General features: G+C 35.3%; 1 protein-coding gene across 1 annotated transcript in view; it reads right to left on the reverse strand.

Moving 5' to 3' along the window:
* Positions 1-21,001, reverse strand: part of cacna1ea (calcium channel, voltage-dependent, R type, alpha 1E subunit a) — a gene marked incomplete at its 5' end in the record, with an annotated part of 136,382 nt that extends 115,381 nt beyond the window's left edge. Inside the window, one exon of the mRNA XM_084388569.1 lies at positions 20,526-21,001. Within this exon, the coding sequence (XP_084244695.1) occupies positions 20,526-21,001 (476 nt within the window). The remainder of the gene's footprint in view (positions 1-20,525) is intronic.
* Between the last annotated feature and the right edge of the window lie 1,973 nt (positions 21,002-22,974).

A 22,974-nucleotide genomic window follows, 5' to 3' on the forward strand; every position in this document is an offset into this window, starting at 1 on the left:
GACAGAATTTTCATTGTAAAGTGGAGTATCCCTTTAACTTTCATTGTTTGAACAAAAACATTCTTTAAAATATCTTCGTTTGTGTTCCAGTGTGAGTAAAAAAAGTCATAAGATTTAGAAAGACATGAGTGTGAGTAAATGATGACTGAATGTTCATTTTTGGGAGAGCTTTCCCTTTAACAAAGGTAGATCAAGAGTTTTCATTTCTTTGAATTGTACAAATGGATCATAAACAGCTAGATAGTTCATTTGTTTTATTTGTCTTCAAGGACGAAATGTGTCTCGTTTTTAATAGTTATAATAATAAAACTCAAATGGGATTTGAAATGAGAGATTGCAAGACATAAAATACACCCTGAGTGCCATTAAATCAGTATTAAACCAATCTGCTTACTTTACTGCTCTTTTTCAACAATTTAAAAGTCCTTTTTCTTCTTTCACAGCTCATAAACTAAAATTGATAAGGTGTCTATAACATTGAAAACAAAAAAAACAAAACACACACCCTGTCCTGGACAATCTAGCGATGGCAGTGCTCTTTCTCACATCCTGTTTCATGCACAAAGGGCCTTGGTATAGCGTTTGAAATAATCACCTTAGAAATGTCACCACACAAGCACCGGCGACACAAAGCCCAGACAGGAGCACTTGATCACAACTCACATAGACTAAATAAAGCACATCTATGGGATCGGTGCAGTATCTCAACCAAGCCCTAATTCAAGCGATTTGCCTTGTGTTTTCTGTCCTCTGTTACCTAGCAACCGCCTCGTCTTCTCCTCATCTCAAACGACTGGGATGAAACCATAACTCAAGCTTATATAAATCGTATATTCAGAAAATAATCTTGGCTTTATTTTAGTGTACTACTACTGATTGTCAGTTGGAAGACGGCAGATCTGCAAACATATCGTGTATCTGTTTTTGTGAGATATCAGAGGTTGAAGCCACAGTTTTGTTTCCACCTACTAATGCGGCAATTCAGAAATTCATAATTACATAGGCCAACAGGAAAGACTACGAACAACAACATGAAACAGGATATTAATTGCTGTACGTGATCACGGTACATCATCCCTAAACATATAATCATTTGAAGTGCTGTTTCCAACCAAATTCCTTCCATACATCAGATAAGAGTGGCAAATCCAAGCTCAAACCCTAATGTAAATGTTTACTTAGGAGTGCGATGTGACACATCCTGGTCATACTAAGTATGTTGAATTATTTAGGAGAAAAATATTAATGTTTAATATCATGTCAGTCATTCTGGATAACTTGCATCCTTGCTTATTTTACAACGATCTCTAAATGGTTCTTTTTTATGTCAAAAGTTTGACATAAAAACATCTAAGAGGTAGCTTATGCATTTTCTCTGTTGTCAAGGTGAAAGCATATTTGGTAAAAGCTAAAAAAAACTGCCAGACACCTGTTACTCTTGGTTGTGCATGTGAAGCCTGAATGGCCATTAGTGTTGTGTGGACAGAGATCTGTCTCCATCTAGCGGTAGCAGCTTCAAGCAACAGTGTAAAAAGAAACTGATCACAGAAGTGAGTGACAGTGTTATTTTAGCATTATTTATATACAATTATAGTATTTATTAATATTATTGAATTAACTTTTTTCTATATTTTATAAATTTAGTAAGTTTTTGTGTGCCTTTGTCATTTCTATTAGTTTTTATTTAGGTTTTTTTGTATTTGTAATGTAAGTATATTTTTAACAAATTTAGGTTTAATTTATGTGTATTTCAGTTTTAGTTTTAGTTATTGCAGTACTTCAACTAAAACTTTATTTCAGTTAGTTCTCAAGGCAACATTTCTTTTATCTGATACAATTTGAAAATTAAGTAACATTACAGCAATAAAAAAAGATCAAATGGTTGAAAAATGACTGAATTTTCATTTTGAGTGAACGATTCTTTTATAGTTTTTCTCAAAACAACAAGTTCAGATCTCTGAATAGATAGTTACTTGAATTTTGCAATGTATGAAACCTTATGGTGAAAAATGATTTCTAACAAGTGCACCAGACTTCCTGATCAAAGCCATAGCAGTGCTCTTATTTCTGAGATTAAATAATCCATCTCCATAAAGTACATTTTACTGCTCTGAATATAAAAAAAAAAAAAAAAAAAAGATTGAATGTTGTAATTCATTTTGGCATCTAGACAGGAGATCAGAGCAGCACTGTAAATTACACTTCTTGTACAGTGGCCATTCAAAAGCTTAAATCAGGAGATGGTCCTGGCAGGGTTTGCGGAGGTTTGGAGCCACATGGCAAGGGAGGATGGATGGCTTGCCTGGCTCTCACCCCGCTGGCACAGACAGGGGCATCAGGGGCACAGAATCAGGACAGATGGGGTTGTGGATGAGGTTGAGGAAGGAAGTGCTTTGTGTGCTAGTATTTGTGCATTTGTGTGTGTGTGTGTGTGTGTGTTGATAGTTTGAGAAGTGTTCAGTAACGGTTAGTACCTGTAAGTGAATTATCACGCCATGTGATTAGGTAATCAAAGAGAGGGTTTTAATAACAACAATTTTGTATATATATATAAAAACAATTACTACAAGAATGATAAAAAATCAATTTCCTCATTAACTCCAGGTAACTTTGCACCATTAAGTGTATAGATCCAAAAACATGTGTATAGATCCAAGATGTTTCAATCTATTCCCACCTCTTACGGTACAGGGGATAGATTCAATTCCAATCACTTTAAGGGAGTTGTCACTACCATGACCCACCTCATTACAATGCCTTGCCATAGGATACATCAAGCTTATAGTACGAATAGCATATAAACTCTCAGTTTCCTTTTTGTTTGACCTAAAAATGTCCACAATCACATTCCAAACTATAAATTACATAAGAGGAATTACAATTAATAAACGATTCAATTGGATATACTTTTCTAGAAAACACATTAGTTAAAATGTTTGTTTTTACCATGTTATGGCAATGCTTGCACCCTCCCACATCTAAAATTACCCACTAAAGAACCAAGCCATGTTTTATTTTCAGGGGCAGAAAGATAACTAGCACTACTAAGAGAACCCATCATTTCAAATAAATAAAGATAAATAAATAAAACCATTAATAAAAATAAAATGGTCTTTGGTGCCAACCAAATTAAACATGTTTAAATGTAAGAACTGAAAAGAACTAAATGAAAGGAAGAATGATATTTTTCATTTCTATGCACCAATATAACAATCCAGCTATTTGTACCCACAAATATATCTTTATTTAAACATTTTGAAATATAGCGTATGAAAATGCCACACCTCTGGAAACTAACTGTTTATTTTGAACTGGTTCAATGAAATGATCTCAAACCAGACAGTATTATTTAAAAAGCACATTAAAATCATTGCAAATATACTGTGAATATTTTAACGATATATTGCAAAGCCCTAGATACAAACATCTGATGCAAACAAAATACTTCCAACTTTGATATGAATGGGAATGCAGATGGATATTATTCTCCTGAAATTACATACAGTATAGACCTCCTTCTCTATAACCTAGTAAAAACTGAAAAACACAACTGAGATTTTCCCAAAACATGATTGTTAATGCAGTATCGTTATTCACCACATGGGGAGGCTGATGAGATTGTATATTGCTGGAAGCAGGTGTGAGTTGCTTCTGTGAAATGCACCTATTATCTGTCTCTATCCATCAGCATGCTCTCCAAACAAACATTACTCACCACACATAAGCTATGACTGTGGCCTCCCAAAAGAGGTATGAAGAGGCAAGATGATGGAGTATCCAAAGAGAACGAGCAACCACACACACATATAATGTTTTCACCTGCTTGTTGTGTCAGCCTAACACACTTCCGAGACTATCCCAGCTGCACAACAGGTAGGTCAAACACATTAATTAAGACCTAATTTGCGATGACGACTCAAGGAACAGCACCGCAGCTATTTTTCATAATCACATATAAGACCAAAATGGGGTTAATGACATTCTTTCATCAGATCTCTCCCAAAACAGCGTTTCACCGGTATGCAAAGGGCTTCCAAACACGTTGCCACCTTTGATATTTAAATGCGATGTGAACGTGCATGTAAGTGATTCCACAGCAAAGGAAAGATCTGACATTCATCTGGCCTGCTGCTGTATTCTCAACACTTTTATGTTTTGAGCACGGAGCGATGCTCCTAAAAGCTCCCACCCCCACTATCCTCACCTCCCTCTACAATTTCCCCGTGCATGTCTTTGTACTGCGTCACAAGCTGCAAAGCACCAGACGGCCCTTCAAGACCAGATTCTCACCGGATTTGGCTCCAGGACGCAGATTTCACATTGGACATGGCGACTCAACACTGACCCGACAAAAATGACCTTAAAATTAAGCATTAAAACTCAATTAAATGTTATTATGAACTGAGTAGGTGCAACAATATGCAAAATCATTAACATTATGTTAGGGTAAATAGGATAAACTGCATAAACAATAGCAGATGTATGATTTGCCAGATGATTTAAACACGTGGAACAAAATAGTGCAAGAGTGTTTGACATAATACCAAGTGAGAGAATAAATTGGGCAAAAATACATCAGTTTGATGTCACAAAAAAAGATGGGAAGTGTTTTCTCCCCCCCCCCCCCCCCCCTTAAAAGAATAATTAATACGTTTAATTTAATAAGTTTAGTAAGTTTAATTTACACAATAGTAAAGTTTTTTTTCCTGCTGGTCTGGTTGTGCCAATAGTTCAGATTTTTATTAATAGGCTATATATTATAAACATATATTTTCACTGGCCCCAACACTTTTTTTTAATGAATTTTAATGAACTTGTTAATGAATTTATAATTTCACATTTCCAATTTTAAATGTATAAGGTTTAAATAAAAAAAATTATTATGCATTTTTCACACATACTTTTTTAAATGAATTTAAATTTAAAATTGTCTATTTATAATTTCACATTTCCAATTTTAAATGTATAAGGTTTAAATAAAAAAAGAAAAAATATTATGCATTTTTCACACATACTTTTTTTTATGAATTTAAATTTATAATTTCACATCCACATTTTTTTTTTTTTTTTTTTTTGCTGCAGGGGTGTGTATGTTGATGTGTGAATAAGTATGTAGATCCAGAATTAATGTTGTATGTGGTTCTGTGTTATTGTGATTGTGGTAAAAAGGAAAAATCAATAAAAATATTTGTAATATAATTTCACATTTCCAATTTCACATTTCCAATTTTAAATGTAGGCTATAAGGTTTATTATATATTTAAATTATTTCATATTCTTTAAAAAATATTTATTATGCATTTTGCATACATGCAAACATATTTTTTCCATCAAAATATTTTCTTTAAAAAACAAAGCATAATAGCTGCAATAATAGGGGTAAAACATGTTATTACCTGCATTTGTCACTGTTTTAGAAACTCACCAATTGAGAACCACTGTTCTAGATCAATAACAAATTCCTTATTAGAGGGATATACACTGCCTACATAACACTAGCTAACCACCCAGCTCAGTCATGGACACAAAGTCGTTTTTAGGAGCAGCAATCTTTTTGTACAGACTGCTGTAATAGCTCCTTTTGAATTCATTTGTGGGCTACATCAATGGAGAAAATGGGAAAATAAGAGTGAATGGAACTTTTAATTTCGTTTATGAAATTCGCTAATGGGGACAGAAAATTAATTAGACAACCCAACAGACTATAGGAAGTATGTGGGAGTCTACTTTTGGATTCTGCTTTTGTTAATGCAAATGATGTCCTAATGGCTGAAGTAAGCCGTTTCATGTGGTTTAATATGAATGATTCAGACAAGAAAATGACCTCCCTTTATTATGAGAATCCTTTGATTCAAATCAAAGATTCCAATATCTTTAGATTCTAGATCATTAATTAATCAAGAGAGTGAAAACACTGCATAATTGGCGCTCACTGATGAAAAATAATCTGTGACAGTACATTTTATATTCTTATTAAAATGTACAACATAAACAAATCAGCTCATCCTATTTTTTTTATTTTTTATTATTTACTCAGACTGGTAATCTTGCACATTTACAATGAAGCGCTTCCACTAACCAATGGTTGACATGTAATTTCATGCCTTTGCCAGCAGCGGCTTCCATAATGTCAATAAATCTGGGTTATAAATAATTAAAAACACACAAGACTGTGTGTTGGAGTATAACAGAGTCAGACTGGTCTGTGAGAGGAATATTTCATGTTCTGCTTCTCTGAGACTGCGTCTATTAAAGGCAAAATTATACAGAAAGCTGATAGAGGCAATGATCTCAAAGAAACAGAAGGGGAGAGAGAGATTGACATTAAAAACAAAATGATTTGTGTAGTCTATTCTTAACACAGAATCTATTCCCATATGCTGTGTTACTTGCTCCATAACAGAATGCGGGCAAAGAAAATGGGTTGATCTCATTCACTGTACCTAAATCAGCAAATACAGCAAACTGTGTTTCAGAAATCTAAATGCTAACAATGGAACTGTGTAGATGGATCGTTTGTCACTTCATGCAACATTTCTGGGTGTTTAACATGTTTAGTAACAAGGATGAAATTGCTGATAAGACGTCTGGTGCCTTTTTGTGTTTTTAGAAATTTTAGTCTTTAAAGAAATAGTCTTTAAAGGAATATCAGGTCAGAGGTCACCCTTCCGCCGGAACTCGACTCTCTCGTGAACGCGCGTACGGATGTTGTCGGAAGCCAGTCATTGTGGTTTATAAAGGTTAGATATTTTATCTAACAAAAACCAAACGCTTCACTTCAGAAGGCATTTATTAACCCACTGGAGTCGTATGGATTACTTTTATGATGGATGGATGTGCTTTTTGGAGCTTCAAAAACTCAGGTCCTATTCACTCCCATTATAAAGCTTGGAAGAGCCAGGATATTATTTAATATAACTCCTATAACCAGGACAGGGGGTAATAGTGGAACAGATTAACAGGGGCCCTCGGTGAAGGGGCCCACAAAGATATATTGATATATATATTGTGCTGTTGTGAGGGGCCCGCCCCTTGGTTCTGTGACCGGGGCCCAACATTTGGTGCTACGCCCCTGCCTATAACTTTGTTTGGCTAAAAGAAGAAAGTCATGTACACCTATTTCTTGAAGGTGAGTAAATCATGGTTCTGTCAGGACCACTATTCAAGGGGAATCAGAATGCCATACTGACTGCACGAGAGGAGGAGCTGGGGATGGAGGAGGGTAATTAGCGCCTGAGAAACACAATAGCTGTTGATAATACTGAAGGAGCTTATACTGTATATGTATACAGTGATAGGCGTCCTATTCCCATAGGTAGACGTGGATCAGCTGAGAGTCACTGATACGAGCTTGACTAACGTGACCTGCCAGAACTGACGCTACGCTTGATGATAATGAAAATTTTTGGGTGAACAATTCTTTTAATGGCCGTGACACACCAAGCCGACAGTCAATGTCGGGCCATCGGTGAGCGTCTGTCGGGCTAGTTTTTACTGTGTTCCACACATAACCAGTTTAATGCAAGAAATTATTTACTGCAATAAATCATTTGATAACACTTCATTTTACAGTGATCATATTACACATATTAGGGTACATATTCCTAGAATTAATGCTGTAAGAAGAGTAACAATGGAAGAAATATTTACAGAAACTAATTGTCAAAAAAGTGTTATAAAATATTTCTCACATATACTGATTTTCATATTTCAAAGATGACAAGCATCTTTCTATAATCATACAACTCTTATGAAATTGTTTATTTAAAGGTACACTATTTAACTTTTTTTTGTTCAAAATTGATATAGTGAGTGAGTACATCACGAATCGATCTTCCAAACCGTGTTTTTGTCTTATCCTGAATCACTAAGGTACGCCTATGATAAGTGTTTATATTAGGACTATTTTAGACCGGGCGGGACGACAACCTCTGTGGAGTCGCCCAGTACCTGCATGACTCGTCATAGACATAAACACAGAGAAGTAGCTCCGGCTACAATGTTCTTCCTCAGGAACATTCAACAAAATACTCTACATATAACCCAGGCCCTGCACACATTGATTATCATTGCAACCAATTACATTTTCTGACAGAAACCTTTAGTCATTTTTCCATTTATTTCCTCTCTACAGACCACAGACGGATCTAGATCAATATATTCAAAAGTAACTCCTTCAAAAGTAATGCATCAACATGACATGTTCTGGTCCCTCTGCCTCAACCTAAATCTATTAAAAAAGAGAGGCGTTCATTTAGTCTACAATTAACCACCAATTACTTATATTTTAAGTAACTAAGTAAACATTTGTTTGTTATTTTATAGTACTACAAACTTCTATGAAAAGTAACTTTATTTCGATGATTTAAAATGTTTTAATATGTGAGTTAGTTAATGTTTTCTATTAGAAATGTACATGGAACTCAAAATGCTGCTTTTGTTAAAACTACTGACACATGAACACTCATGATGAGACAAAACACACAATACTAAAACACAACACAGGATTAAACATTTGCTATATAAAACGCAAACCCATCCTGAAAAGAGTCAACAATTTGCCAAGTGTGACAAAATCAATAACAACATAGCAAACACAGCAACCATAATTATGAATCCCCCAGTGCCTTCTGGGAAAAGGGCAAATGGGACTGAACTAGGGTCAGAAATAAACCAGTGCTTGGGACAAAAATGCATTCCTATTTCATGATATTAGGCCAATCTAGTCATGGGGTTTGGTGTATGTTAGGACAGAGAGACCAAACAATTATTTAAAGTGCATTTCTAGTAGAGCGTGTATTGTTTTATTTCAGTTAACTGATTCAATTGAAGCACTTGACATTAATGGACACTGTGTTTGTGGATTGTTTTTTACACGGTTTGAAAAGAATATGCCCTTGTTAACAATGCCCCTGAAAATCAATTTAAATTTTCAAAACAAATATTGTTGCTTAATGATTACGTGTCACGTGTGGGTGGCTGTAGTGAAGCACATGATGATCGAGGTTACAAAAAACAAACAGTCTTTAATAATTATATCCAACTGACACAGGAAAATGTCAGAGAAAGATAATCACAACCACGTATAACACAGCCGCAAACATAAATGATACCAGACAATGAACAGACAGAACTCAGGGTTTAAATACACAGGGAGGACTAATTAGCAGAACTAGGAACAGGTGTGGGATTAATTAATAACCGAGGAAACTAACTAGGGAAAACAGAACAGGGAACAGAATGAAAACGAAACTAAAACAGAACATACACGTTACATTAAGTTGATTTATCTCGGGTTTTAATACCTGACGATACTTTGTCTAATGTGATTATGGGGGAGATTTTAATTGTGTTATTGACCCAGTTAAAGATGCACAGCCTAGTCGCACCACAAAAAGTAAATCTGCAGCTACTTTACATAGTTATTTGAAAAATCTCAACATGGTAGACATATGGCGATGTTTAAACCCATTAGCTCGAGAATATTCTTTTTATTCATCAGTGCATAAATCCTATTCCAGAACTGATTTCTTTATTATAGATTCCAATCTGATAAAAATGGTTAGATCCACTCAATGCCATAACAGATTAATATCAGATCATGCCCCATTAACATAGGATCTAAATTTGAAGTCAGAAAAGGGGACCTATAATTGGAGATTTGACAACTCCTTACTGAATGATACTAAATTTTGTGATTACATAATAGAAAAAAATGGGTACTTTCTGTCTAAAAAAATGATATTGGCAATGTGACAGACTCAGCACTGTGGGACTCAAAGAAAGCAGTTGTTAGGGGGGATATAATCTCATTTCAAATAAGGAAAAACAAAGAAGATTGAAAGAGATCAAATGAAATAGACACCCTAGTTACTGAATTACAGGAATGTTATAAACTTAATTATTGTTCAACAACTTTAAAAAGAATTGTAGCATTAAGAAGTGAATATAACTCTATTCTTGCTTAAAAAATCACTAAACAGCTTAATCAGATTAAACAACGTCATTTCGAATCAGGTGAAAAACCTCATAAACAACTAGATCGGCAGCTTAAACAGTCCCAAGCATCAAGAGCCATTCATAAGATTCGGGCAGAGAGCAGAGAAATATTAACCAATCCCAAGCGGATAAATGAGCGCTTTGCAGACTTTTACAAAAAGGTGTATACATCCAAAGGAAATATAGGAAATATATCACTTCTTATCTAATATTAATCTTCCCCGATTAAGTGAAGAAGCTGTTGAAATGTTAGAAGAGGAGATTACTTTAAACGAAATCAGCGAAGTGGTTAATAACCTAATAATAAATGTGTAGGCCCAGACGGGTTTAGTGCAGAATATTATCAAAAGTTTTGGGAGATTCTTGGCCCTGTGTTTCTCCGTATGATTTATCACTCATTCTCCCAGTTGAAACTCCCCCCCCATGTGGCACACTGTACAAGGCTAACATAGTTTTAATACCTGAACCCGGATGGGATAAAATGAAGATGTCCTCAGACCTCATATCGCCCAGCAAACAATATGTTCAATCATCAGGATCGGACTGGATTTAAGCCAAATCGGCACATACAGTCAAATCAGAGACGCCTTTATATAATATATATACGAAGCATGTGACAAAAGCATGTTTGATCTCTTTAGATACACAACAAGCATTTGACCAAATTGAATGGCCTTATATGTTTACTACTCGAAAAAGATTTGGATTTGGGGCCAAAAGGAGGATTTAGTATTCCCCACTTCAGATGTTACCATTGGGCCGCTAATTTACAGTTCCTTTCCTGGTGGAGACAAACTCCAGAGAATAATGGGGAGATACCGGAACGGGTCTGGTTAGAAAGAACCTCGTGTAGGAAGACATCTTTAGAAGCTTTGTTGAATAGTCCAGTAAAAATTGAATCAAGGTCTTATAATGAGAATTTAATAAGAAATAATTCCTTTAAAATATAGAAGCGGATTAAATCATTTTTGGATCTTCCACATATATATTTGGACAGCCCAGTTTGTAAAAACCATGCCATCACTCCAGGCTTATATGACAAGGTTTTCTCCCAATGGAAGCAAAGGGGTTTAATTTCCATAAGGGACTTGTATATTGATAATACATTTGGTTCATTTACTCAACTTAAATTAAAATATTTTATCTACAGATTATTTACAAATTAGGGGATTTTATAAGGAAACATTTCATAGACTTTGAAAACATATCAATACATCAAATTCTCAAAACACTAAGTAATCATAGTCCAGTGGAACAAGGTGCTGTTTCTTTTTTTTTTATGCTCTATTACTAGACAAGGTGAACACGAACACTGTTCTTATTAAGCAAGAATGGGAGAAGGAACTTGCTATAGAATTGTCTAGTGATTCATGGGTTTGATAAAATTCATTAATGTTCTATTAATGCTAGACATGCTGTGATTCAATTTAAAGCTATCCACAGACTTCATTATTCGAGGACCAAATTACATAGGATTTACCCAAATGTATCCTCTACATGCAACAAATGTAAAATCGCAGAAGGTACGTTGTCTCATGCTTTCTGGTCATGTCATTAAATCTGGCCTTTCTGGCAGCATATATCTGAATTTCTCTCAGAAGCATATAAAGTGGCCATTTTTGGGGATACTTCAAGTAGGAAATAAATATTTATCACAGGCCGTTTCATTATGCATGATCTTAGCAAAAAAAGCAATTTTACAGAAGTGGAAATCTGAGTCGGTGCCCATATTTGAGAGTTGGCTCAGAGAGCTAAGTAATGTGTTACCCCTCGAAGAGCTGAGATATAAGTTAGCAAATAGACCCAAGACAATTTAAAAAATGTGGAACCCAATAAAATCCTTACTTTAAAATCTTGATTTATAACTTCTTAAGGGCTTAGTGGTCAAGGAAAGGTGTGCGCTCTGTGTGCTTCGACTAGTGCCTGTTATCTTAACCAGGAAATGTAGTACTTCCGACAATCGGGTTAATAAAGATTACCGCCTTTTTGTTAGTGTTAAAGTGACTGGGAACAAGTATTATCCTTAGAGATAGAAGTTAAGTGTCATTTGCAATTTTCTTCCATTCATATATTCTTTTTACCCAATTAGTTAACTCATTTTTCATTGACGTGTATGAACATAGATGTATGTGGGCTGTTACAACATGCATATGGTATGAGTATGCAAGTACGTGTGGCCATGCATGATGCAGGTGTATAATTATAAATGTGTTTGAATGGGTATATGGGGTGTGTAAATGTATGTAATGCACATATATGTATAATTATGCAGGTTTTCTTTAAATATAGGTGTATATATATGTATGATATGTATACGTATATATTATTAGTATGCATTAGCAAAGTAATTTTATTCATTCATTTTTGTTTATTTAATTTTTCCTCATATGTTTATATATTCATATATGTACTATATTTACGCAGTCAGTCACATACTCATTTAGTTTCTTGGAGTACAATATGTAAGACTTGAACTTATAACATCTACGAATGAGGACGGGGGAGCTAGGTTTTGTTTCTGACACTTATAGTAGAACATATTGTGATTGTTATTAATGTTTCCCTGTTTACGAAAAGCTAAAAAAAACAATACAATACAAGTACAATAACTTATTATGCTTGCTGGTTCAACTTCTGACTATAACAGAAATGCTGCATCAAGACACATTACATGTATTACTTTAAAGTTGTTGTTAGAATTTCCCACAAACTTTTAAAATAGCAGGTAAAATAGCAGTTCAGCTTTTTCATGATTAGATCTAGAAATATCTTTTTACTGTGGCTTGGTGCATTTAAAAAAAAAACACACACACACAAAAAAAACACATTGACAAATAAGAGATTGTGCTCATGCATCTAGACACATCATTCTTCATTTCTGCCTCTCCTCCTTTTGTGACTGACAAACACATCAGATCAGGCTGATGAATAGGCCTTTTCAACATGTCAACATAAATTATTCAGCTTTGACAAACAAGTCTGACATTTAAACTCTGCTGGTTGTTGAGAGCAAAACATTTATAGGCTGAACAGAACAACTTATGGTAAAAATGCTTTTAAATGCGTCTTAAATGTTAAACACCGTTAGCATCGCAATATAAACCTCCATACCTGTTTAAGGTTTCCCCCTGTATTTATTCTTATAGGTAAAATGAAATAAAAATATAAACTGTTCAAAAGTTTGAGGCTGGTAAGATTTCTTTTTTTAATGTTTTTGAAAAAAGTCTCTTATGTTCACCTGTATATTACACTGTAAAAAATTTCGAACCCTCCCAAATCAAAAATTTCAAGTGACCGATAACATCTACATTTTTCAATTGGCCCAAGTGAAATTCTGTAAATTATTAAATTAAATCGACAGATTTTCACTTGGGCCAATTGAAATTTACAGAATTTCACTTGGGCCAATTGAAAAATTTAGATGTTATCGGTCACTTGAAATTTTTGATTTGGGAGGGTTAGAAATTTTTTACAGTGTACGGTTTCAAATATATAGTAAAAACAGTAATATTGTAAAATATTCTAATAACTATTTTTTATATTTTAAATTGTAATTTATTCCTGTGATGATAAAGCTGAACACAAACATGCAGAAATCATTCTAAATATTCTGATTTGCTGCCCAAGAAACATTTCTTTATTATCAATGTTGGAATTTTTTTTTTATATATATATTTTTGTGGTAACCATGATAAGTTTTTTCAGGTATCTTTGAAAAATAGAAAGTAAAAAAAAAAAAATTATTTGAAGTATTTTTATTATAAAAGTCTGATCAATTTAATGCATCCTTGCTGAATAAAAGTATTAATTCCTTTCAACAACAAAAAGCTTGCTGACCTTAAACTTTTGAATGGTAGTGTATATTAAAAGATATATCAAAATCACACCAATCAATTGGAGAACTCCTGCTTCAAAACAATGTATAAACAGAAAGAAAGTGAAACTGGTATTATGACAATGAACATTTACATTTACATTTAGTCATTTAGCAGACGCTTTTGTCCAAAGCATGTACAAATTAACATGTCAATCATTCCCAATATTCCTGATACATCGACTACATTCTTATCATGCACCGTTGTCACTGTGTATTTGTGGACATCTGAGACACAAATTCCACCCAACATCTAGATTTTAGACATCTAGAGCCGCATTTCTGCTTTTGGTCAGAGCACATAATGATGCTGAAAGATGGAGACAGCAGAGTGCCAAGGGCCATTCCATTCAACACATCACAGCCACAGGGCCACGGTAGAGAACACCTGTCTTCCACCTGGATGAACGACCCTGACTCCTATTGGAAGATCACACAGGCTAAGGGCAATACAGAGTCAATGTGTGTGTGTTTTTATCAACGTTTGTGAGTGCATCTGTGAGTGTTTATCATGAATGTCTCTAAGCTCGTTTGTGTGTTTTTCATAAATGATTGTGAGTGCATTTGGGTCAGCAAATGTCCTCACAACAATATTAAAAATAAAACCTACAGGGGACCAGCTAATAATCACAATAGGGAAATTTGAAATTTGTGTGTATTTACTTGTGTGTGTATCTGTGCAGCTATGTTTCATGAATGTATGTGCGAGTACCTCTTTCTGTTTCATGAATGTATTCTAAAAATAGGCCTGTCTGTCATTTGGTCTCTGTTCTACACTGTTCTCCTCTCACAGCAGCTTCTGCCCACCCTGTTTAAGAGCAGCTCTCATTATCTTACAATGTGTCTTCCTTCCAGTGACGTCTTGAGCAGAGGGTCCAAAATTAACCCCTGTTGAACACCAAATGTGTAACGATAACCAGTGAGAGTGCCTGGAATTACTAGAGGGCACTCCAACCCGGACAATCATCACACATCCACAGACTCCACTCCCCATAATCCTTTACCAAGACTAATCAGCCATGATCACATTCACCTGTGTCTCATTATCTTGTTTACTCACCCTATATAAGCCTGGTTCTTTCTGTCATTCCCTGCGAAGTCTTGTTAGTTGTTTACACTGCATCTCTGAGCATTTTCCTGGTCCTATGTCTGTTGGTTTTGGATTTCTTGCCTGTCTCTGGATTACCCTTTTGCCAGTGTTCCCTGCCTGCCTGCCTGCCTGTTTGTTTGATTGGACTGCCTGCCTGTGTTTGACCTTGCCTGTACTTTGGATTACGTGTTTGGATTGTCCCTATTAAATAAACTGCATTTGGATCCTCAACCTTTGTGTCTCAGAGCAGTACATGACAAAATGTGAGTAAAAATTGGCTTTGGCTAGTAAAAAAAAAAATAAAAAATGCTCATAACCTTTTAAATGAACTGCAACAAATGCATGCCTTAAATTGACTGTTACTCTGACTGTTAATGCTATAACACAACCCATCTAGACAAAAACATTTTCTAGGATGCCTACATTTTTTTCTTTCTCCAGAACTCCCATGAGGTGGCATATGTGGAACATTCCTCACATTTACCAAAATAAATAAAAATAAAAAGTGATGGGCTTGCCAGGGTGCCATTCATCCAGGGTGTTTCCCTGTCTACTACAGCCTGAAATGCTGGGATAGGCTCCCGCATCCCAAGACCATACATAAGACAAGTGGTTTGTAGAATAGAATAGAATAGAATAGAATAGAATAGAATAGAATAGAATAGAATAGAATAGAATAGAATAGAATAGAATAGAATAGAATAGAATAGAATAGAATCCTCCAAAAACTAAGGGTCAAATCAATTTCTGTGACGTCAGACTTGTCTATTATCTACAGACAATATTATTATTACAACTACTAAATATAATAATACCTGTGCCTTTCTATTTGAGGCCCAAACAGTGACATTAAATGGTGGAATCATTATGCTTCTTTAAGAATTCCAGGCAACAAGCTTACACGTTGCACGCTTGCGTGAAAAGGCCTGGGTAAAGTGTGTTAAAAGCCTCCCATGTTTCACAGAATGAGGGCTAAAGATCAGTTTGAGTGAGAGGTTTAATTAGATCTTGAAAGGAGGCAATGGGGATGGTGGCTTGAGGATCTGCTCCATCCACTTTTCGAGAGTTTTGATTTTGGCGCAATCAGCGATGAGGTTTCCATGGCGATGCCTATGACCTGTGCCTCTTGAATACAGTAAAGTCAGATGGGAGATGAAAACATTGTGTCACTCTTGACTGCACCGGCGTTATTGTCCACCATCGTGAGCTGAATTATCCTGACAGTGCTTAATCACGCAACCCAAGCGTGCAGCAACAAACCATTAGGCATCTGTAGAGACAGTGGCAATAATAGCCCAGCGCAAGACATATTGCGAAGCCCAATTGTCTCTGCATGTGTGTGAAATGACACATGATGTCGTACGCTTGTGTTGTGACAGCAACTTTTTTTCCCCAGGCTTAGTATTTTTCCTGTCTGCAAGTTAACTGAACAGAGACTCCCACGCAGTCACATAGTACATTCACTCACACACACACACACACACAACAGTCATGTAACACAGTGTTAGTTCACTTAAATGTCTGTCTGAACAATTTGGACCAAATATAAGAAATAAAATGTTCTCTTCAACATCTTAATGTTAAGGGCTGAAAAGAACAAAAATAGCATGTGTCTTTCCATTGCCTAGAGAAAAAGGAGAAGGAACCTTTTCCTCTATAAAGGAATGTTTCTGTTTATTGACAGAAAAAGCATAGGCTCTTTTACATATGGGGCCCTATCTTGCACCCAGCACAATTGACTTTGTACACCATCACTGACGCATGTATCATTTGGGTAGGTTTCTAGTTTACTGCAACAATGTCGCAACAACGATGGTGTGAACTTCACATTCTTTTGACGCTTATTGTCACAGTTATAAACACAATGGCTTTCTCCTTCCATAAAGGGGGTTTGGCGTCACAACAGCTTTGTTTCCATGTGGACCGTTAAGAACGCGAGACACACATCTCACAGAAATCCTAGAGAATTCAACCAATCAGATGATTACTTTGAAACTCCCAAAGTATTTCCCATTTTATGTGCTATATATTCATTGGCCTGTGGGCATAACATCTGAGGCTAGACTATACTGCATATAAAAGCCACTCTATTATATACACGGCCAGAAAAAGATTATCTGCAGCAGTCTCTCTTACAAACTGCATTTTCAGTCGAGTCCAGGCCAGAATTTATAGCCTACTACCCCCACCTCCCGCGTGGACCATTCATTTTCTTCTCTGCAAACTCACAGCTGAAAAGTCTTCTTAATTATCCAGCAGGGCTAGATGGATGAGAAACCCTGTACTCATGAACAGCTTAAGGTAAAGTAAAAAAAATGTCCCTAAATGTAAAATTCTAGCCATGTATTGTATAGAAGAAAAATATAAACCTTAACTAAATGAATAGTCAAAAAATATTATCACAATTATTATATATAGACAGTCTTGACTACAAAAAGCCATGGGGCCCTGAAAGAATAATATAATAATAAAATAAGCCATTATTCCCCTGCAAAGAAATGCAGTTCGTTGTGACAAAATGCCCCAATAACAGCTCTCTGTGCACAGTGTGTGTACAGTGCTATGCTGTCTTATTAGGTCAACAGATTATTTTGTCAAAGAGATTTGATTCATTGATCAAATTAGCCTAGGTGCGTGTTTACCTAGCCTAAATAAGGACATATCATATACAAAGTACATCTAGGTAAACCCACACATACTCTATTCTGCAGCAACAGTACATTAGCACTTCATTCATTTACACAAATCAAACGCTGAAATTTCTTTCTAAATTACACTCTGATGTTTCCTCTTATCTCCACCATCCTATCTAATAAAATGCCTTTTAGACACATTCCCAACTCTGTTTAAATATTTAGTCCCAGAGTACATTAGCATCAGCAGCACCAGGGTGCATTTAAGTAAAGAAAGGTCCAGGGAACAAAGCAGGAGCTGATACAGCATGTGCTGCCCAGCTCAGCGGGATCTAGTGTATCTGGAGCCTGTGAGAGTGTGTAAGCGTGTCTCATGGGTGTTAGGGTCATTATAGCCCCTCATAATGTGTTTAAAGCTAAATGAGAGGTAATCATTTCAGAAATGCAATGTCTAATGCGAGACACAGCTCTCTCTTTCTCTCTCTTTAGTCACTCAAACACATGGAAGTGCTGCAGTGGTGATGTACTTTGGTCTGCTTCTATTGTTTTTTGCCCCCTGTAATCTCCTTATTTCTATATAGTATAATAAAATTCATTTATGAGACAGTGATTACCAAGAAAACTTTAAAATGGCACTTCCATGTCATATTAGTTGCTCACCCCTGATCTAGCGTAATTGTTAATCTTTCAAATTTAAGCATTTTCTGTGGGCTGAACGGAAATGAAAAAAAGAAAAAAGAAAAAAAGAGTGATATATTTTAGAACAGTTGATGGGCCACATTGACTTGCATTTAATTGTTGCCCATATTCTTCTAAATATCTTCTTTTGTGTCCAGCAGAAAAGGTTTGGAACAACTTGAGGGTGAGTAAATGATGACAGAATTTTCATTTTTGGGTGAACTTTCCCTTAAAATAATGCACTTATTTTTTGTATTTTTACAGGAATTGTGTGTATCATGTTAAAATTTAAGTCTAAACATGTTCTACATAACTTTGCATTCAATATTTTGCTATACTATACAGAAGTTTTTTATTTTGCATTATACTGGTAGCAGGTCTGATTTACCCCAAATAAAGTGATTGATTATAATAAAAAAATGTACTTCACCCATTAATGAACATCTGAACTATTTGATAAAAGCTCATAATGCAAAGAAATGCAGTTTTTGTTCCTGAGTTTGCCACTTAAAGGGTTAAATAGAGAGACTTTAATACATAAAGGGTTAAATAGAGAGACTTTAATACGTAAACTATCAAATAAGAGACTAAAATAACTATAAACTATATCTTTAGTATATCTTTAGAATCTTTATATAACTATAACTAAAAACTAACTTTTTTCTTGAAACGAATATCTCATATGGATTATAATGAGATGAAAAGTAGCCATTGCGACTGTTACTTCTTTACAGAGAAAGTCTTTTCTATTCTGCTCATATAGTTTTTTCACTCAAATGACTCTACTGAAAATCTTTCTTAATGCATGCCTATAATTTCCCAGTGTTATGACATGTACTATATAAGGCAGCGATAACAAGTAAGCTCAGAGTGTTCCTTTCAGCCCCCTTTTCTCCTGGTTTAACAACTGTAAAACCCACACCGTCCTAATGAAAAAAGCAGAGGATAAAGACTAGCCCTCAAAAGCACACAAAGCCAACTGTTTAATATATAAAAATCACCAATGGAACACAATGAATGTGGAATCCCATGTTTCCCTCCATATTGGCATGTAACCCGAAATATACTGTATAGAATCTATATACTGTATAGTTTCAATAACTGATGCTGATTTCTGGAGAACAGGTTTATTTATGACTGATGTATTACTGTGACATACACTACAATTTAAAAGTTTTTAAATGTTTTAAAAGAAGTTTCTTATGCTCACACAGGCTGCATTTATTTGATTAAAAATACAGTAAAAACAATTATAACTATTTACAAATAAGTGTTTTCTATTTTAATATATTTTAAAATGTAATTTATTCATGCAATATTAAATCTGAATTTTCAGCAGATATAGTTTCAGTCTTCAGTGTCACATGATCCTTCAGAAATCATTCTAATATGCTGATTCGGTGCTCTAGAAACATTTTTTATTATTATCAATGTGAACAACAGTTGTGCTGCTAAATATTTTTGTGATAACTGTGATACACCACCATTTAAAAGTAAGGTTTAAAAAAAGAGGGGTTAAATACATGTCGATATATCAGCCTGTATGATGCATCACTCTATTATAAGTGGAAACAAGGCTTTGTATCATAAGAGGCCGATTCTTAGCATGTCATCACCTGAATTCAAACACTAGATATCAATGATGGCACAGAAGTAAACTGTTACTCCACAATGCCACAACACCAGTATGAGACTGGCAGATGTTGTCTATTTATGGTTATAGCTATCTTAAAGGAATTCTCCCAAAAATGAATCATCTTACACTCGTTTTTTATTGACCCTCATGTGGTTTCAAACCCATATGAGTTTCTTTCTTCCATGGAACACAAAAGGACAACTTGTTGTTGAATCAGACATTGCTATTTCTCTAATAACAACACTTTTAAGTGAATAACGTCCTACATTTTGGTCTGTTCATCACAAAAAAACTATCGTATGACTTCAGAAGACTTGGAACATAAAGCACCACTCATTTGGACCACTTTTATTATAATTTTATGGTGCTTTTTGAAGCTTAAATGAAGCATATTCATTGAAATGGCAAAAACAGCGGAACCAGAGCATTATTAAAAATGTATTATTTTTACCGGTTTGAATGACATGAGTGAGAGTAAAACATGGAATTCTCATCTCTGGGTGAAGTATTTCTTTAAGTAGTGTGACCAATAAGAGCCTATCAATAAAGAAACTTCCATGAAGTGTGCGAAGAGCTAATTCAATTGCATGCTGTGTGTATGCACGTGCCACTTACTCCCATTCCTTGCGCCGGGCCTGTGGGGTGCTCTGGATCTTGTGCGCCTGATGTGCTTTAATGATGTCCCGTTGTTCAATAAGTCCCCCCCTGCGCCTGTTAATGATATTCGGGCTGACGGGCATGTCGGGGTCCAGGCCTAACGCGGCCGCCCCCTCGCATGACCCCCCCAGATCCAGGGAGGATGGTGCCAGACCCACCGGGTGGGCGTGGGGGACGTAAAGTGTATCGAAACTAGATGCATGGTACAGGAAACTGTCAGCCAGTCTCTGGGGCTCCAGGAGAGAACAGGAGAGGGAGCCGTCTTCCAGGGTTCCCCGGTGCTTGAGCCAGCTCTCCGGGTCCTTGGGCTGGAGGAGGAAACATTGCGGGGGTGTGCTCCCGCCACACATGCCCTGACCGAAAGACGGGACTGCCAGGGCATTACGGTCAGAGAGGGTCTGAGCGCTGACCGAACACGTGCCCAATTCCAACATCCTGAGGCCAGACTCTCAGCATCGTTCTGTTTAAAGAGAAAATAGGGAAAGGCGACAATCAATTAAGGGGCCTCATCATGCTTCCAAAAAACTGATTTAAAATAAGACAAAACAAGCTTCCGATTCGGGTTCCGATGGTCCATGGAAAACCCTGGATATAAAAGGAAATTTTAAAAGCGAGACTTCTAGAAACTAAGTCACTTCACAATAAGGTTTCATTTGTTAACATTAATACACAACATTAGTTAACAAGAACTAACAATGAACAATTCTACAGCATTTATTAGTCTTAGTTAATGTTAATTGCAACATTTACTAGTACATTTATAAAATGAATAACACATTTCACAATCTGATTCAATTTAGATTCACAAGCTTACAATTCGATTTACAAGCTTGCGATTTAATATCGATTAATTGGGGAATCTATCAGGTGCAGTACTATAAGGAAAAAATTCAACTAATGCTGTAAACTAGAGGGAGTCAATTGTACTAGAATACTAAAGGTTGAAATTAATTGATTTATTTACAAACACTTAAATTATACACAAGAAAGTTTTTATAAAGTACAATACTACTAACTTTATAATTACATAATAATATTTCTACTCAAATTTGTGTTTTGAAATATAAACATTTAAATGGTGGCTAAATGGTTAAATGGCAATGGTCATAAAAACTTGACAAATTTATTCAAACATAGGCTACATTACATTTTGAAGAACAGAAAAAAAAAAAAGTAATATGTAATATAGTGCATATATTTAGCAAAATGTTCCTCTCTAGAGTAACTATTGAGTTTATGGTTACTGAATGGCTTTTCTGAGGTAATGTTACACCACATATTGTTTTAAAGTTGTTTTATTTACATCTATCCGAGGTTGAAAGTGATTGAGCGGTCAGCCGCTTCACTTGAACTGAGGCGCTATATGAATCTGTCACGCCACATTAAAGAGCAGCAAAATGGTATTCATTGTTTGAATTTCATAATAAAATGGACAGAATTTTAAATCTGAAACTTTGTTTCATATCTAAAGTAACAAAACACAACGCTTAGTGCGATTTACTGGATGGAAGGCGCGCTACAAAGTTCGATCGATTAAAATCGAGAAATATATATTTTTACCCAACCATACAAACAATGAACAATTGTATTTTATTAACTAACATTCACAAAGATTATTAAATGTTAATGTTCACTGTTAGCTCAGGTTAGTTAATACATTAACTAATGTTAACAAATAAACTTTTTTTAATGTTACATAAAATCTTGGGAAATCTCTATCTAAAATCTATCTAAATGGAAATATCTATAATGAATATAATTATTTTCTGTCTAACTGTAAAATATTTTATTTTGTAGAAATTGCTATTTGTGAGCAAAAAATAACTTATCCCACAATCACGAATGACTAGAAAAGTGTGAACCCTGAAAAACATTCAGTTCTTCAAATTGCAAGCTCTGGAATGACAGAATGCAATTATTTTAATTTTATTAATTTCAAATTATTTTAATATTGTCACTAAATTGGCCTACCAATGTGCAAAATGATTAACCTGACAGGGAAATGGACAATTTTGCAAATGCATGAGAGCAGAAATGTAATTTATCAGAATATAGACTTTTTTGGGTCATGACCCACCTGTTGAGAACCATTGATCTTCTGTTCATGCAAACAAATGAGGTCATCAACATGCAAAGACTTTAAAAACACATTTACTATTAACTATATCAATAACTAACAAAGCCTTGATATGCCAGGAGCATCAAGGGAAAGAGTTTTAGCATCCGTAGCTTATTCACTGTCAAATGCGACACTAATTTAATGAGATATTCCCTCCAGTCTCATTCACAAGGAGCCCTAATTGTTGTAGAAAGAATGTTGCCACCAATGCTTGTTTAATGCGTTGCCTCTAAAACAATTTAGTGACAATGACAGCCTTTAAAAATCATGACAATGTTCTAGTCACAA

Source organism: Rutilus rutilus, assembly GCF_951802725.1.
Source record: "Rutilus rutilus genome assembly, chromosome: 19".
In the NCBI taxonomy this organism is placed as follows: Eukaryota; Metazoa; Chordata; class Actinopteri; order Cypriniformes; family Leuciscidae; genus Rutilus; species Rutilus rutilus.